This window comes from Rhagoletis pomonella, unplaced genomic scaffold (genome assembly GCF_013731165.1).
Source record: "Rhagoletis pomonella isolate Grant_MI unplaced genomic scaffold, Rhpom_1.0 Rhpom_scaffold_00001, whole genome shotgun sequence".
Lineage (NCBI taxonomy): Eukaryota > Metazoa > Arthropoda > Insecta > Diptera > Tephritidae > Rhagoletis > Rhagoletis pomonella.
In genome coordinates, this window is record NW_023458555.1 from 108249992 (window position 1) to 108269211 (window position 19220).

General features: G+C 40.7%; 1 protein-coding gene across 1 annotated transcript in view; it reads left to right on the forward strand.

The window, feature by feature from the left end:
* LOC118749559 (uncharacterized protein K02A2.6-like) overlaps positions 1–12021 on the forward strand; it is a gene marked incomplete in the record, with an annotated part of 15042 nt that extends 3021 nt beyond the window's left edge. The window contains 1 exon segment of the mRNA XM_036484364.1: positions 10582–12021. Within this exon segment, the coding sequence (XP_036340257.1) occupies positions 10582–11898 (1317 nt within the window).
* Between the last annotated feature and the right edge of the window lie 7199 nt (positions 12022–19220).

The window sequence follows — 19220 nt, forward strand, 5'->3', positions numbered from 1 at the left end:
TTAATGGAGTACGTATGTACATACGTATGCATGGCGAAATGCATTTTCATTTGACTCCAAAACTATATTCGTATATGAAATAAAGTCTACTCTAAGTTTAAGTTTGTCAGTCCCAAATAAGAAGAAAGTTAGTTGCTTCTTTTTTTTCACAGATGCCTAGTCCACTGAAAGTGATATGAAAAAGTTGTAACTAACTTTAGTGTCGACTATGAATATGTCCCATTATTTACATATAATACGAGTATAGCAGTGAAAAATGATAATGCACAGTTTTTCTCAATATAAATAACTTTTCGACAAAAACAACTTGGAAGTTAACACGTGCAGTGCAATCAATGCATTTGTATGTTTTTTTGTCAATGTATCTATCTTTGAACTGGATGTGTGAGAAAACTAAGGCAGGTAGAAAACTACAGTTTGTTGCATTGAAAATAGCGTACCTATAACTACCATTAGAATCGTTAAAAATATAAAAGCCGATTGTCTTCGCTTTTAATGCCGACATCAAATCACCAAACAGTGCGCATTTCCGTTTTTTGGTCAATGTGTCCATCTTTAAAGTGAATTTGGGGAAAAACTAAGGCAGCTAGAAAACTATGGTTTGTTGCATTGAAAATAGCGTAGCATCTACCATATAAATCGGTAAAAAAGTAAAAGTCGATTTTTTCAACTCAAATGCCGACGGCAAATCACCAACGAATTTGCCAATTGCATACTACATATTTGCATAACTTTCACATTTTAGATTTACAAAATTGTATCTCTCGCATACATATGCATGTACACAATACCTATGTACATATTACATATTTCGACCTATGCATGCATTTATTTTAAATAATTAACCAATTTAAAGAACAATAAAAGCGTTGTAAAAACGTAAAAAGTCGTCAACATTTCGCGTCTAACAAGAAAAACATGCATTTGCTTTGATGAGACAATTTCTGTTAAATTGATTTTGCTTCTGGCTGGGCTCTGTTAAAATTCGATTGTCTCTGGCTGGCCGCTCTTAAAATGCGCTTCGCCAGTTTTGTGGGTATTTGACAGTTTCCACGCTGATTCGTTCTTGGACCTTCTCTATAAATATACGTTCTCTGACGTAGCTCTGACAATTCACAGCGGGATTTTTTTTTATCTTTTTGTCTTCGCCTTCTCGTTTTTGCCTTTGTAAGTGTTGAAAAAAGGTTTTTAACGAACCATTATAACAGCAAAAGGTGTGCTATCAACCTCACATTCCTAGGCAAGTTTTGAAAGAATATTTTCGATACTAAATCTTATGAAAACAAAATGTCGAAATCAGCTTCATATAGTTAGAAACAGTGTCATCAGTGAGCAACACCTTCATCAGAAAAAAAAATATTAAATATCAACGATAAGTCGCAGCTATTTTAAACTTGCACTTAATTTAAATTTATCGGGCTATAAACCGCATTCTCAAAACATGTATTTCTAGGAAATCTAGTTAAAAGCCCGAAATTTTTACGGAAGTTTGCTGATTTTTTTTTGTAATGTTGCGCAAAAATTCGTTTTCGTTTTTTGCCTTCGTATTCGTTTTTTGTGTCAGTATGTGTGTGCTCAACAAAACAGCTTGCGCATGCGATGCCCTGCAGTACCATGTGCACTACCACGGGTTAATAGAGTAGCTACTTACTTAGGAGTCGGTGCAGTAGCGGTTAAAAAGTAGCGATTGACTCCAGCAGTACTGGAGGGTGGTTACAGGATGAAGTAGAGATGGCATTGATAACTACCCTTCAGTACTGCTGGAGTCAATCGCTACTTTTGAACCGCTACTGCACCGACTCCTAAGTAAGTAGCTACTCTATTAACCCGTGGTAGTGCACATGGTAGTGCAGAGTCGAACCAGTCGTAAGCAGAATAGCGAAAAACTACGACAGAGGGCGCCCATAATTCACGCAAGTGACTACTTTAGTAACTCCCGGTAGTGCAGAGAGAGCCGATGGTGACTACCGCCTAGGACATTGCCTTGTAAAAGTAATCGATGAAATACACTGCAAGTAGTCGGTCGGTAATTGACGGTGTTTATTAGGTAGCTACCGATTCAGCAGTCCTGTAGTCACTCCCCCGTACTGCAGGGTAGATATGAAACTCCCTCATTTTCTGAGCGCGCGCCCAGGAACTCGTTTGCGTAGTTGGCAACACTGCCAATCCCCGGGCAGATAAAGAGCTGACACGCGAAATGGCGAGCTACCACTAGATGTGTGGAAAATGCATCACTTTGAATGCAGTCGATTTCTTCTGCCCGCATTTTTTAATATTACTATAAAACAATATTTGTTACTAAACGCGATTTTACTGGCAATATAAACCCTGAAATATAAAACAGATATGAAGAATATTGCAACTTTTGTTCGTTGTATTAAATCAAAAGTTTCTCCATAAATTTCTCTATAAATGCCGATACATGTTTACATCATGGCATTGGAGAATGTTATTGAAAATACACACTTTGACAGCGCACCCACGAGAAAATGAGTTTCATATCTGGTTATCCATGGAGATGGGTAACTCAGCACTGAGCGAAGCATTTGAGTTGACTCCCAGCAGTGTGTCGCACGCTCAGACTCACTTCTAATAAAAAATATGACTCAGTAACTCAATAAATATTCGCCACATAGGCGGTACTCAGAGTAAAGAATGAAAATAAAGTCGAGAAAATTGCGAAAAATTGAACAATTCGTTCAAGTTATTCCGCGCACCAGCTCTACAGCGCATACTAATTTATTACCTCTTAACAGATCTACAGTGTAAACCAGCTCTACAGCGTCAATCAGCTCTACAGCGCATATCAACTATATCCCTCTTAACAGCTCTACAGTGCTCATCAGCTCTACAGCACATACATCGGCATAGCCAGGATGAAATTTAGGGGGGGGGGGGGGGGGCTCGATCCTATTAAGCTGGCATTTCAGGGTACTATTTTATATATATACTAGCTGTACCCTGCCACGCTTTGCTGTGGCATATTTCTGTTATATGGACGTAAAATTATTAACGAAACAAAGCATACGTTTCATATGTGTTTGGTTATGTAATAAGTACTCGTGCGCACACAATATTTGTTATTTTTCCATTCTCTGCATAGATATCAAGGATATCTGGTTTGCCGACACAGGAACACGCAACATCTGAGAAGCAATCCGCATCTAAATCTAAACCATACTTTTCCAAAGTTCGACCTGGAGCATTATTGATCGTGATTCCGAATGTCAATCCAATTGGGAATTCAAATCTTTTAAATTGAATCATCATCATTAAATGGAATCATGGGAATTCTTCACCTTTGAAAGGCCACGTTAAAATCTTTTCTTACATTAGGTTCTTCATCAATTTCTTAACTGCGAGTCGCATTCCGTTGAAGAGTTTTCGCTGATTAATAATCCGCAACATGATAACTGTCAAACCTATTTTTAATTTCAGTATGTGAGGTCTCCCTGGAAGATTAATCGAGTTCAAAAAATTTCGTTGGATGGTCTTTTTCCACAACGGTGTTTATCCACGTATATGCTATTTCCTCACGTTGAATGCTGGATTGAATAACATTAGTGGTATTCACCACAGTGAGCAAGTGGGCTGGCAGTCTAGTAAAAGAGCTGATCAGCTCAAGCAACGACTGTTGTCAATACCACTATTATTTAGTTGATTGGCCTCCTTATTCTTCGCAGCAAGAATAGCCCGTTCACTGAGCCAATCGTGATTCCTAAAATTAATTTTCTTAATAAAGAAACATTCTTTCGATCAGTTCTCCTTTCGATGTTTTTAATTTACAAAAATTATCAGGCCATAAAATTCGTCTTAATCTCTCATTGACTGGCAGCTTTGCGTTCCCAATGTCCAGTTATTGTCGCGCGAATACTTCAGCTGCAGTATATGTATGTTCGTCTTGTCGCAATGTTGACTATTTAAGGCAAGCATTTATCTCTCGTGTTAATCGGGAAACTACAGACAATGTTTTCGTAAAATCTCCTGCGAGCAATATCCCGAATGGTTGAACGTTTCCACGCAAATCCCGCAACAATGGATCAAAAGCCTCAAACGAGTTTTTATGTGCCATGACAGCTAAAGAGCTGAATTGGCAATGTTTCCACCTGGTAATAATGTCGCAGCAATTCCAGACGAAGCGATGGCTAAGGTAATGTAATTTTTTGATCGAACCGTTGCCAGAATCCATCTGATAAGAATATATTGCTAGTTCCTCCTGGCGCATCCAAGAAAATGGTCCCCCAACTCCGTCATTTATCATTTGCATATTCTTCTTCTACTTTGGCTTTGTAACCGCCTAAGCCATTTTGGCCGAGCTCCACAAAGAACGCCAGTCATTTCTCTCTGTGCCAACTTGGTCTCTCCATTGCCATGGGTGCTTCCTATTCGTCTGCTACCACCATAGGCTTGCGAGTTGAATTCTTTTACTCCTGAAACTTCGGTTCCTATTGAACGACATGTCTAAGCCAGCGGAGCCGCTCTATATACATTCGCTGCACTATGTACATTTGGTACATCGTCTACAGTAACATCGTCGCCCATGCGTAGAAGCCTGTATATCTTCCGTAAGATCTTTCTCTCGGATACTCCAAGAGCCGCCTCATAAAATGTTGTCATTGTCTAAGCTTCTGCCGCATATAACAGCTCGGGCATGATGAGTGACTTATAGAGTGCGGTTTTTGTACGTCGAGAAAGGACTTTACTCCCCAATTGCATACTCAGTCCAAAGCAGCACCTGTTGGCAAGAGTAATTCTGCGTGGGTTTTCCATGCTGATATTTTTGTCGGTAATAGTGCTGGTTCCCTAGTAAATGAAATTCTCCACTTTCCCGAAATTATAACTGTCAACAGTGACGTGGGTTTCAAGGCGCGAACGCGGTGACTGGAGATACTTCGTCTTGTCCTCGTTTACCACCAGGCGCATTCGCTTTGCTTTCATATCCAGCTTGGAAAAGGCAGAAGAGACTTCGCTATTTTTGTTACCGTTGATGTCGATGTCATCGGCACACGCCAGAAACTACACGCCCTTGTAAAAAAAATGTTCCTTCATGGATCATGCGATCGTAATTTGGGAATCCTTGATTGGGAATAGGAGTTCACAATAGTAATGATAATCATAATCATAATAATATTATCTCATGTTATTCAAAATTTCTTTACTCGCAATATACGACTCCAAACGAAATTGCTTACGATTAAAAGTTGACTGATTTGTAATGCTAGGGAATGGTGTCAACAATTTTATGTTTTCATTAAGTATTTTTTAAACAGCTTTTTTGTTTTCGGTACTCTTTTATCATTTTGTTATTTGTTTAAGTAGTTTTTAGCCGACTTCAAAAAAAAAAGGAGAAGGTTATCAATTCGTCGGATTTTTTTTTATGCATGTTACCGCATAACTTTGGACCACGTCAACCGATTTCCAGGTGATCCCATACTAATTTGGTTTAGATCCGATCATTGGATCATGAAAAAATTAACGGTACTATTACACTTTTATATGAGAATTGGAGTCGGTGTGTTGTTTGTTTAAAAATTACTTGTTTATGAATTTTTTACATTAAGTAATTTGTGTACCAGCTCTTCCTTGATAATATGATCAATTCGGTTGATAAGATGTCGTAAATTCTATATTTATTTACAATTTTCGGATTTTGGATAAGTAGAAAGATTTAAAAAAATTCCCTAGTAAAGCTTTCCCAAATACTTTTCGTTTGGAAACAGTTATGTAATATTTCATTTCATTTCAATATTTTCAGTCTTTACTTTTAGATAGATGATAATCCTATAAAAAATATTTCCAAATCAAGATTTTTCAAATACCTTTCGTTTGGCACCCATATTGTTCCTCAAACATATTTTCGATTGTAAGTCTTCTTAAAACTCTTTAGTTTGATACCCACATCGCAATATTTCATTTATTTAATCAATCCAAAACGGTCCACCCTAATGCTTAATAATATAGGTACATATGTACGCATACATGTACACTAAAGTGGTCCAAAAATGTAAAAAATAAGGTCGGATTTTTAATGCTGCCACCCACTAAGATTGTTATATATGTATACCCATATTTTTTATTTTGAAATAAAAAATAATTTAGGTAGTGCTCAAAGCGCTCAAAGTTTTCCATGTATTTTATATGGAGAAAAAACATCTTTTCGTAGAAATAGTGTAGAATTCCTGAAAATCAATATTTTTCGATCAGAAAACTTTACTTATCTTCAGGAGATTCCCAGTAATAATACTTAATTATTTCTTTAACAATTTTTTCATGGTAACTATATTTTATAGGTCCTCCAAAGGCCTTAGAAAATGCAATGGGGGGACCAATAAAAAATCTTTAATCATAAAAAATGGTTAAATAAAGAACTGGATATAAATCTCCTGAAGAGAACCATAGTTTTCCGGTCGAAAAATATTGATTTTCAAGAGTTTTATACCATTTCTACGAAAAATTGTTTTTTCTCCATATAAAATACATGGAAAACTTTGAACGCTTTAAGCACTCCCTAAATATTTTTTGATTTCGAAATAAAAAAAGGGGTATATTTTTTTCGATATGGATCAATCCTAGGGTGTGTCGGCATTAAAACTCCGACTTTATTTTTTTGGACCACTCTAATGTACATACGTATTTATTAGAAACTGTCATACATTTTTCCCGCCAAATTAACTATTTTTTAACTTCCCCTCCAAACAGTTTTACTGCTTTGAGGTTGAACTCAATTCTATTGAAAAGAGCGCGGGTACTTATTTTCCCGTATACAACCAGGAACGGCCGTCAGCCACCACACATCGTCCGTACCCGCTCTACATTTGTACATATCCATAAAAAAATAATAATAAATCAAACATATTTGACAAGGGACTAATTTTTCGTTGGTTTATTTATTTTATCGCTTTATATTGAAAATACATTGGTGCAACATACTAAGCTTTCGAGTTAAAATTTTCAAAAAGGTGGCAACTCTCCTCAAAAATATTTCCAACAGTCATCTATCTTAAACTTCCTTAATTTAATACCTATATTTTAATAAGTCATTTATTTTATCAATTATGTAAATTTAGTTAAATTTTCAAACAGGTGGCAACCCTCCTCAAATATCTTTTCAGCCGTAAACCTTAATATTGAAATACTTCATTTATTTATTTTTGTAATATAAATGATCCTGCTATGATACCGAACAATGCAAAAAGAAAATTATTCAAATCAGTTCAGCGGTTCTTGAGTTTCGATGACCGTGACAAAGGAACACAACATTTTTTTATATATAAAAATAGATTTCTAAATCAAGATTTTTAAATGCCTTTAGTTTGGTACCGATATTGTAACATTTAATTTATTTTACCAATTTAATTGAGATAAATTTTCAAACAGGTGGCAACCCTCTTCCAAGAAACTTTCTACTGTAGGACTTTTAAAAACTCTTTAGTTCGCTACCCACATTGCAATAATTCATTTGTTTAATCAATATAACTGAGTTAAAATTTTCAAATAGGTGGCAATCCTGCACAAAAGTATTTCCTAAAGTTTTCTTTCCTCAACCTCTTTAATTTGATACCTGCAGTGGATGGCAATTTATATTGTAATTGGTAGCACAGCGTAAACTACTAACCACTACTACAATAAGGGCTCTCACTAATATAAGTGATTAACTTAACGAAGCGAGCGCATAACTCTCATTGCTCTTGCATTGTACCTAATGAATTTGCCGGTGCATTGCACCTCGTTGCTTTTGCATTACTTCAGTCGTTCATTCGCCGTGCTGCTATACAGCTTTATATTATTAAAATAATAAAGATCAAATTAATTATTAATAACTAAACGCCTAGTTATCACAGTGGCGACGAGTCAATATTAGAATCTTCAGCGTGCGATTAAGCAAAAATAATGGCTACCAATATAATTGGATCTGTGCCTCGATTCCATCACGAAGAAAATTCATGGAGCGTGTTTCAGCAGCAAATTTCGCAGTTTTTTATTGCGAACGCCATTAAAGAAGTGCAAGTGAAAAAAGCCATATTGCTGACGGCGCTCAGCGAAAAAGCATATGTGCTTCTACAGAATTTGGTAAGCCCAGCAGCGCTTGAACACGACACCACTACTTACGAGTTATGCATTTCTGCAATGAAAAATCATTTTAAACCGATGACGTCAGCTTTTACCGAACGCTATAAATTTTATAATGCGAGTAAAGCAACAAATGAATCTGTAAACGATTGGGCAGCGCGAGTAAGGTCATTAGCGGTCAATTGTGAGTTTGGCACAATGCTCGAAACCGCGATTCGCGACAAATTCGTTATGGGGCTGGAAAAATGTCCGGCTCGGGATAAAATATTTTTGGAAAATATAACGTGCAGCATGACCAAAGTAGTGGAGATAGCAAACACGGCGGAGTACATTCGAAAGCACAACGACCTTAGTGACATCAAGCAAGAACCGCAAGAAGCTCTGCACTTTGTAAGCAACAAAAGCAAATCATCGCAGAGCAAGGCAAAACCGGGTAACAACCAACAACAGCAGCAGCATCAGAAACAGTCAAACGGAACATCAAAGCAGCAGCAACAAAAGCCATGTACGGTGTGTGGGCTTGCAGGTCACTCTAGTTATAACTGTAGGTATAAAAATTATAAATGCAATGTATGTAAAAAGAAAGGGCATTTGCAAAAAATGTGTACTACTAAAAAAGCTGAACTTAAGTACGTGGAAGACAGTGAGATCAATTTGTTTTCAGTGCGAAACAAGGGTGATGGTCCCATTAAAATTAAAGTAATGGTGCATAAAGTTCCACTGTTGATGGAGCTGGACACTGGCTCAGAGTTTAGTGTAATATCATTCGATACCTACATGCGATATTTTAAAAGTAAGTCACTGTCTGCGACGAATATAATTTTAAAAACCTACAATGGTGTTGCAATTAAGCCAGCTGGCATATGTGAAATGCTTGTGGAGTACCACGGTAAATCCGCGTCGGTGTCGGTAATAGTGGTTAAAAATGGGGGCCGCCGCTTCTTGGAAGAAATTTTTTACATGCTTTCGGTATAAACCTGGCTAATTTTAATTATTCCGACTCCAGTTGTAACACAGATGCACGTAAAGTTGTAGACAAATTCCCTGCGCTATGGGACGGGAGTTTAGGTTGCTTTAAAAAAGCACAGGCAAAATTGCGATTAAAAGAAGGGGCGACTCCCAAATTTTGCAAACCACGGCCAGTGCCTCTAGCTATTCAGGAAAAAGTAGAGAGCGAAATCGAAAAATTGGTTAAGCTAAACGTGTTGGAGCCGGTAGATTTTTGCGAGTGGGCGACTCCTATCGTACCGGTCTTAAAAAAAGATGGCGGTGTTCGAATATGTGGGGATTTTAAAGTGTCAGTAAACCCCAATCTATTGGTTGACAAGCATCCGTTGCCTCGTATAGAGGATATTTTTTCTAAACTACATGGGGGGCAAGAGTTCACTAAATTGGACTTGACCATGGCTTATCAACAAATTGAGTTGGAACCCGCATCACGTAAGCTAACCACAATAGCAACAACTAGGGGCTTGTTTCAGTACACACGCCTTATCTATGGACTCTCTTCCGCGCCAGCAATTTTTCAAAAGTTAATGGAAGGTCTTTTAATGCATTTAGAGGGGGTAGTGGTTTTTCTCGATGATATTTTGATAACAGCGCCTAATAGGAAACTCCACATGGGAAGAGTAGAAAGCGTACTTAACATATTACAAAAAGCTGGGTTAAAGCTGGCAAAAGAAAAATGTAGTTTCTTTAGTAGTAGCGTGGAGTACCTAGGGCATATTATTGATAAGCATGGGCTGCATACGAATCCCAAAAAAGTGAGGGAAATTGAAAACATCGCGTACCCCAAAAATGTGAAAGAGTTGCAGGCATTCTTAGGCGTAGTAAATTTTTATTGAAGATTTTTGCACAACGTTGCCAGTATTGGTGCGCCATTATATGAATTGCTTAAAAAAGATGTAGTGTTCCAGTGGTCTGACGGTTGTAGTCGCGCAGTGGATGAGCTTAAAGTAGCCTTAAAGGCTGATACGTGCTTAGCGCATTTTAACCCTACGTTTAAAACGAAATTAACCGTTGATGCTAGCCCAGTGGGTGTGGGGGCAGTGTTGTCGCAAATTTCAGACCAAGGTGAGGAGCGGCCAATAGAATTCGCTTCGCGTAAATTGTCGGATACCGAACAGCGCTATTCGCAACTAGATCGAGAAGCAGTAGCTATTCTGTACGGCGTAAAAAAGTTTCACCACTTTCTATATGGCCGCCACTTTACATTGGTAACTGACAACAAACCACTGCACCACATTTTCAACCCTAAAAAGGGTATTCCGTTAATGGCAGCGAGTAGACTTCAGCGCATAGCGCTCACGTTATCAGGTTACAGTTTCGATATAGCTCACATTAAGTCAGCCACGAACATAGCCGATTTCTTTTCAAGGTATCCTGGCAATAAAGAAGAAGCCATGGATGACAATTCAGAAGGGGTGTATTTGAATTACGTGGAAGGAGGAGGTATGCCTGTGAACCTCAAAAAAGTACAAGAAACTGTTCACTTTTGCACTATTGCAGAAGGTTATCGAGTACGTGAACTCAGAATGGCCTCGAAAATGCGAAGAGCCGGAATTACGTCCATATTTTGATAGGAGCTTGGAGTTGTCCATAGATAAGGAATGCTTGTTCTGGGGCTATAGACTAGTTATTCCCAAGGCCCTGCAAACAGAGGTAGTGGAGTTTTTACATGATTCCCATATGGGGATAAGCGAAATGAAGGCCATGGCGAGGGAATGTTGTTGGTGGCCAGGTCAGGGCAAAGATTTGGAAGATGTCGTGAAGTCGTGCGAATCATGCTTGATGACGCGCGCTAGTCCGCCAAAGCAGGAGCTCGTGACTTGGAAACGGCCGAAACAACCATGGAGCCGAATTCACGTTGACTTTTTCGGCCCTTTCATGAATAGGTGGTGTCTAGTGATAGTAGATAGTTACCCAAAATGGGTCGAGTGCGTGGATATGGGGAAAAATACCACGAGTAAGGCGACTATAGATGTGTTAAAAAATATTTTTGCGCGTTTTGGGTTACCGGAAACTTTGGTTTCGGATAATGGTACCGCTTTCGTGTCCCAGGAGTTCCAACGATTTTTACAATTAAATGGTATTCAGCATTCTACCACGCCAGTTGGCCAGCCTGCCACTAATGGGTTAGCGGAAAATACAGTGAAGACTTTTAAAAGCGCTTTAAAACGAGGTATGGGGCCTCCAGGGGGTCAATTTAATGATGTGCTAAGCCGGTTTTTATTGGACTATCGCAATGCTGCGCACTGTAGCACAGGGGTCTCACCCGCACAACTTATGTTCAGTAGACAGTTGCGTACACGGTTGGATTTATTGAATCCAAAAAGAAAAGCTGAAGAAAAAATTAAGGAGGTTATTGAGGAAAATGTAATAAAACAGCAAAACAGACGGAAAAAAAATTATCGCGGATCCAAAATAAATAAGTTTAAAGTAGGCGAGCAGGTAATTGTTAAAGATTTTTCAATTCCGGGGCGATTTTCGTGGACCAAGGCAATCATTGTCAAAGCTCTTGGAAAACAAATTTTTTTGGTAAAGACAAATAATAATGCGAAAGAATGGAAAAGACACGCAAATCAAATTATTCCATGCAAAAATAAAAAAGTTACAAATGGTCAAGAACCAGAAATTTTATCGAATCCGCTGGAAAAAATAAAGCTTAAAAACGATTTGCATGAACAAGGTCACGAAAATTCCCGGAAATCGCCTGAAATTTATACGAACAAAGTAGTTTTGGATGATCCTAATAATAAAAATGTTACCGAAAGTGGGAGTCAGCAAAACCACAGATACAATTTGCGTAATAGGAAGCAATCTAATTGATGTTAAATAAATTTAACCCAATATTTTTTCTTATATTGTTTATACTTTCATCAACATTTAACGATAAATAGCTTATATAATAAATAAGTGAATTAAATTATAGAATAAGTGAATTGAATAAAATTGTACCAATTTTTTTTTATGAGCATTGTAAACGTAGGATGAACGATTAAAAAGGGGGATATTGTAGTGGATGGCAATTTATATTGTAATTGGTAGCACAGTGTAAACTACTAACCACTACTACAATAAGGGCTCTCACTAATATAAGTGATTAATTTAACGAAGCGAGCGCATAACTCTCATTGCTCTTGCATTGTACCTAATGAATTTGCCGGTGCATTGCACCTCGTTGCTTTTGCATTACTTCAGTCGTTCATTCGCCGTGCTGCTATACACCTTTATATTATTAAAATAATAAAGATCAAATTAATTATTAATAACTAAACGCCTAGTTATCACAATACCAATTATATTGAGTTAAATTTTCAAACAGGCGGCAACCCTGCTCGGGCATATTTTCGGCTATAAGCCTTCTTAAAAATCTAAAGTTTGATACCCAAATTACCGTATTTCATTTATTTTATCAAAATAACTTAGTTTAAATTTTCAAAGATGTGTTAACTTTACTCAAAAATATTTCCAGCAGCTATCTTTCTTAATCCTCTTGAATTTAATATGTATACTGTAATATATCATTTAGTTTATCAATAAAATTGCGCATAATTTTTTAACAGGTGGCAACCCTCCTTTAAAATATTTTCGACTGTAAGCCTTCTTAAAATTCTTTAGTTTGATATCCACATAGCCATATTTAATTTACTTTATCAATTTAACTGAGTTAAAATTTAAAAATTGGTGGCAACCCTTCTCCAAAATATTTCCAACAGATATCTTTCTTAAACCTCTTTAATTTGATACCCATAATGTAATTGTTCCAGCGGGGTAATTTAGGGGCCGGGAATCCTCGTGATTCCGGCAACGGGGACCATTGGGGGAGCCGATTCTTTAAGATAATCTTTTAACTATATACCAACTAACGCCCTAGTCTCCAAAGATAAAAGATATGTCAAGTTTTCGGGTATTATACACAATTTAATTTTATTGAACAAATATATGTACAAACATGAGTTGACTCACCTGAGATGTCGCTGGCTGTCGATCACAAAATAGAAGGAGGCTATACTCAATTGCCGCATTTATAGGGTCCACGGACGGTGGAATTTGACAACGGGATCGACTAACAGGACTCGTGCCAAAAGGGAGATAAAGTAACGAGTCCTGTTAGCGAGTGGTTGGCAGCGACATCTCTCGGTGAAGTTTGTATACTAAAACTTAAGCTGCAGGCTTAAACATGCCGCCCGCCTTGCAGGATCGCTGCAATATAATATATTAATTCAATAATCAATATTCAAAATACATTTCAAAATTACAATTCAAAAATAATATGTACTTCAACAATTCAAAAATTCATCAGTTCATTCTTTGTTTTTTCTTAAATACTAAACTAGTTAGCCACTCTTCGCCGTCTTCTTCAGCTCCAGCCATAGGGGGTAGCTCCTGATATCACCCAGCCAAACATAGTATTCTGCGCGGCTGGTCTGGTGGGGGTCGCGGGCATCAGTCCCGGACGCAAGCTTACGGCATATGCATCGGCTCCCAATACCATAGATACCACACTCGCGCGGTAAAAGGTTGGGTCGGCTAACCGCAGATTGTCGAACTCATTCGCTACACGTGCGTCGACTGTGCGCTCTGGGGCGGTTCGCGTCAGGCTCGGTAGCACCTTTGCCCGGATCTCCAGTCCCTCATTCCACCCTTTGAGTGTTAAGGAACACTGGTCGCTCTCACCTCTGGGTACTGCGTGCAGCCTCCGCGCTAGGGCTCTTGCGATCGTGAAATGCGGCTGCCCTGGGTCTATGATGGCTCGCACAGAATGAATTTTCCCTCTTGACATCACCTTAAGTATCACCGTAGGTATGAGGACTGATAGGCCCAGAGCACTTCGAGCTGGTCCATGGATTCGCTCTCGGGCGGCGCGGCAGTTGCGAGTTGCGGCGCGTGTGTCGGCGAGAACACGGGCGTCTATTTTTGACGGTTCTTGGGACTCGCTGGACTGCCGACCGGATACCCGACAGAGGTAGTCTGAATACCGGTGGTTCGCTCAATTCAGACGCGTCTTCGACCACTTGGCGGTCCTCATCACTAGCGTCGATCTCCAAAACCTCTTCGCTTGACTCAGTCAACGCCTGAGCGTGGTATGGACGGCGGTGCCGGATTGGCCGGACGTCGGGAGCATTCGGGTCCTGCGACCTGGAAAGTTCCCACAGGTGGAGGAAACTGTGGTGTCGCTGTTGGCACAGATCACAACTTCGCTGTGATGAACACTCGCCGGACATGTGTCGCGACGAAAGGCAGTTGGCACAATAATGGTGAAGGAGGACAGCTCGAAGTCTCTCCTCAGGCTCCATTCGGCGGAACTGACGGCAGAACAGCAAGCGGTGGTTACGCTTGCAGACGGGGCATCGGTACCACTCTTGGGCTGCATTTGAGTTAGCTCGAACCATATTGTAAAATTCTGGAAGTAGAAAAAAAGTTAGTTTGTATTCGCTAGAGGGAGTAGTACTAATTTTACGATTGGTCGTGTAATTACGCCACGCGTGGTGCGTATTTCTACGACTCGCACGCATTTGTCTTGCCCTAAAAAAAACCTTAACAACTCTGCCAAGTCTCCATTCATTCGGGGGTAGGTTATCCTCTTTGATAACCACGAAATCATCGACTTCGATGTTTCGTTGGGGGTGTTGCCACTTGACTCTCTTGTGTAGTTCCTTTAGGTATTCCTCCTTCCATCGCCGACAGAATCCTTGATGAATGGTTGACGATTGACATGGGATTTCCACTTATTTCCGGTTCCGCAATTGCTAGCAACGGGCTGCCTATCAGAAAGTGTCCTCGGGTTAGGGGTTCTGTGGATTCGGGGTTGTCGGAAAGCGGACTAATTGGTCTCGAGTTTAGGCAGGCTTCTATCTTTGCTAGCAAAGTGGAGAACTCCTCCATTGTAAACCGCATGGTATTCGCCACCTTACGGAAGTGGGTTTTAAAGCTCTTCACTCCTGCTTCCCACAGCCCTCCCATATGTGGGGCTCCCGGTGGGATGAAGTGCCAGTCGATCTCGTGATGAGTATACGACTGGGTGGTTAGGCGGGAACTTTCTGCTACAAAGTTACGGAAGTCCTGCCTTAAAGCTTTATTAGCTCCTACAAAATTAGTACCATTGTCCGAGTACACCCTCCGAGGACAACCGCGTCTTCCCACAAACCTTGAAAATGCCGCTAGAAAGATGGAAGCCGATAGATCGCTCGTTGCTTCCAGGTGTATTGCCTTCGTCGCGAAGCACACGAAAACGCAAACATATCCTTTGGTTATAAGACACGCTCTGCTGGTATATTTTTTTATCTCGAACGATCCAGTGAAACCCACGCCAGTATTGGTGAAGGGACGGGAAACTTCCATTCGTTCCGGTGGGAGTGCTGCCATAAGTTGCTCTCGTGTCTTTTTTCTGTAAATAAGGCAAACTTTACAATTATGGATTACGCTTTTGATTAAAAGTTTCATCCGTATGATCCAAAATCCTGCCCTCAGAAGTCTCAGCATGAGTTGAGTTCCTCCATGCAGAAAAATCAGGTGTTAGAATCTGACTAAAAGTCGAGAAAATTGGCAATCGTACGGCAAAATCACTGGATAGCGTTCATTATATGGCAGCTCCGCTAGCGCTAGTCTCCCTCCAACTCTCATGATTCCATTTCTATCGAGAAATGGATAGAGAGCGTTGAGGGGACTCTTTGCGCCCACTGGCCTTGATGCCTCAAGTGCCTGATATTCATTGGAGTAGCACCGCTTCTGCGCTAAAAGAATCAAGCGTGTTTTGACCTGTCGAATTTCATCGGAAGTCACTTGGGTCGTTTCCCCTCGTGGGATCAATTTGTGTACGGGATGCGTTTTATAATAAAACTGAAAAACCCGTGCTATTACCCGCAGTGCTCGAGAGAAATCCGAGCACGGCTTTTTGTTCAAAATCCGTTTCCATGGACCTCTCATCCATCTTTTTTGGCCATTCCGATGGTTGTTCTTTCAACCACTTTGGGCCCTGCCACCAAAGTGTGCTCTTTACCAGTTCTTGGGGTGGGACGCCGCGGCTGCCGAGGTCTGCTGGGTTATCATTCGAATCCACATGATTCCATCCTCTCACACCGACCAGTTCACCGATTTTTGCGATCCGATTCGCCACGAAAGTGTTCCAACAACAAGGAGGCTTCCTGAGCCACGAGAGCACGATGGTGGAGTCGGTCCACTTGTAGATCACTGGCTGCGCTACGTCAAACTGCGGAAGTAAAGCATTTATTAGTTCTGCCAAAAGTAGTGCCCTGCACAACTCTAATCGCGGTAGAGAGACGGTTTTTACTGGGGCTACTTTTGTTTTACCTACAAGTAAATTTACATCCGGGGTCTTATTTGAATTACGTTCGCGTACTCTTACATACAACGCTGCCGCATACGCCTTCTCTGAGGCATCACAAAATCCATGAAACTCAATTTCATTCCAAGGTGTGAAATTGATCTACCTTGGAATTTTAATCTCTGAAATATGGATATAATTTCTAAGAAAGTTCTCCCACCGCTGGTAAAGGGTTGGAGGTAGACTATCATCCCAACCACCCTGCAGGGTCAAATAATTTTGCCACACACGATAAAACCTCCCGTTTGGTGTAGCACGGTTTTATTGGGATCTCTTGCACGTTGAAGTGAACCATGTCGTGAGCAGCATTCCATCGAATTCCCAACATTCTCGCCTCGCTCACATCGTCGATTTCCAAAAAATCCTCCTTCAGAAGATGAGCCTTTGGCAAAGCTGACAGGAGTTCCCTGGAGTTCGATGTCCACTTCCGGAGTGGAAATCCAGCTCCCTTCAGCGCATCTATGAGTTCATTGTGCGTGCGAATTGCTGTCTCGGTATCATGAGCTCCAGCAAGTACGTCGTCCACGTACATATGCTGCTTTAAAACCCTGGAAGCTAATGGAAACTGCAAACTAACGTCTTCTGCTAATTGGAGAAGAGTTCTTATTGCCATATACGGGGCGCAGTTGACACCAAACGTCACCGTTTGCAACTCATAATCCACCAGCGCCTCATTTTGGGATTCTCTGAAAAGAATTCTGTGGTATGGCGTGTTATCTGAATGCTGATGATGTCGATGTCCGCGTTGAAAACATATTTGAAAAATCGCCACTTCAATAGCAAGGCGACGAGGTCGGCCTGCAAAACTGGGCCTGGGTAGAGCACATCATTTAAACTAGCCCCATTCGAAGATGGTCTTGATGCATTGAACACCACTCGAACCTTGGTAGTGGTGCTGTCCGGTTTGATGACTGCATGATGAGGCAAGTAGTATGTCCCTGAAAAAGGCTCACTCACGGTGCTGTCCACTGGCTTCATATGACCGAGCGTAATGTATTCTCGTAATACACGATGATATTCCTCCCTCAGCTCTGGTCTCCTTATCATCGATGCTTCGTTGCGAACAAATTGATGCGCTGCACTCGTCCGCGAATATCCAAGACTAATATCTGCTGGGAACTCCTGTCGAAACGGTAATGCTACTACATAACGACCCTGGTCATTTCTCAGCGTTGTCTTTGCGAAATGTTTCTCACAAAACGCTTCTTCAGGAGTAACCTGTTTTTTACTCAGAACTTGCTCAAGTTCCCAGAAACGGGTTAGCTGAGAGCTGGAAATTTCATTGAAAAAAGACATACAGGAAGCACCTGTCCTAGTAGTTTGAGGAACAGGACCTATCAATACCCAACCAAAAACTGTCTCCTGTGCCAAAAGGGTACCCAAAACATGTTTCTTAATTTTTTCTTTCATAATAGCTGGATACAAGTCCGCACCAATTATCAAGTCGACCTGTTGACTTTTGTGGAAATTAACATCGGCTAATTCGATAGAGGGCAGTAGACCAAGATCTGCTTGGTCAACTGAAATCTGGGGGAGGTTTCCTGTCAGTTGGGTAGAATCAGGCCTCTTGCCTCAATTCTAAACTGGGGTTCGGCAGGTGAACCTAAAACAAACTGTGCGAGCTTTCGCACCTTAGCCTATAGTGTCGCATTTATTCCACATATCTTTGTGTCAACAGGTCGCGTCGGGAGATTGATGAGTCTTTGCAGCCGCTCTGTAATGAAAGTCCCTTCTGAACCCGAATCGAGAAGAGCCCTAATTTCATAGTCCACCCCTAAGTGCCGAATGTGCACCATAGCCGTACCCAAAATTATGTTTTTAGCACTAGCAGCAAACAGAGCGGTTACATTACCGGATGTCGATGCGGCATTAGGCTGCTGTGCCTCTCCATTTCCCGTAGAAGGTCTCCTGTTTGTGGCCGTAGTGCTGTTTCCAGCTTGAGTTCGGTGCAATAGTGAGTGGTGCCGCTGATGGCAACTCAAGCAATTGAAAGTACTCTTACAATTCCTCGCTATATGAGAATGTGCTAGGCAATTCATACATAAGTTATATTTTCTAACTACCTAACACCGATCGTCTACCTTCATCGCTAAAAACTTGGGACATGATTTCAATGCATGGGACTGGTCTGAGCACAACCTGCATGCAGGCTGCGTAAAATGGGTCTGATGGGCCGTTATTTTTTTCCAAACGGCACCACTGGTGCTCGCATTGGTCCTGCCTTAGGCACTCGTGTGCTTTGAATATCCGAAACTGTTTCTAAGGTCTGATACCTACTCGAAAGATAGTTATCCAAATCCTCCCACCACGGAATTTCAGCTTTATCAACGATTCCCTGCTCCCACAAAGCTAAAGTGTTGTCTGGTAATCTGCTGGAAACTAAAAACACAAATATAGCATCCCAGTTCGCGATATCAATGCCATACATTTGCAGGACTACGATACAATTATTCACTGTCCGCTGCAAGTTTTTAATATCCGTCCCACGTTCAACTGTTACCGTGGGTAAGTTAAATAACGGGGAATTTTTCACGATATCCTTGGCTTCCCCACGGGTCTTTTGATTGAGGTGGTACAATTTTTCAACCGGAGTTAACCGCGAATTATTTATATAAATGGCCGTGAATAAATCCCTAAAGGATGGCCACGCCATATAATCACCATAAAAAATCTCCGTATCGCATGGAGGAAGGTGAAGGCTTGACCGCGGTATTGGCTCAGGCTCACGGTTTATGGGCTGAGCAGGACCATGTTCGAGCGGGGTAATTTAGGGGCCGGGAATCCTCGTGATTCCGGCAACGGG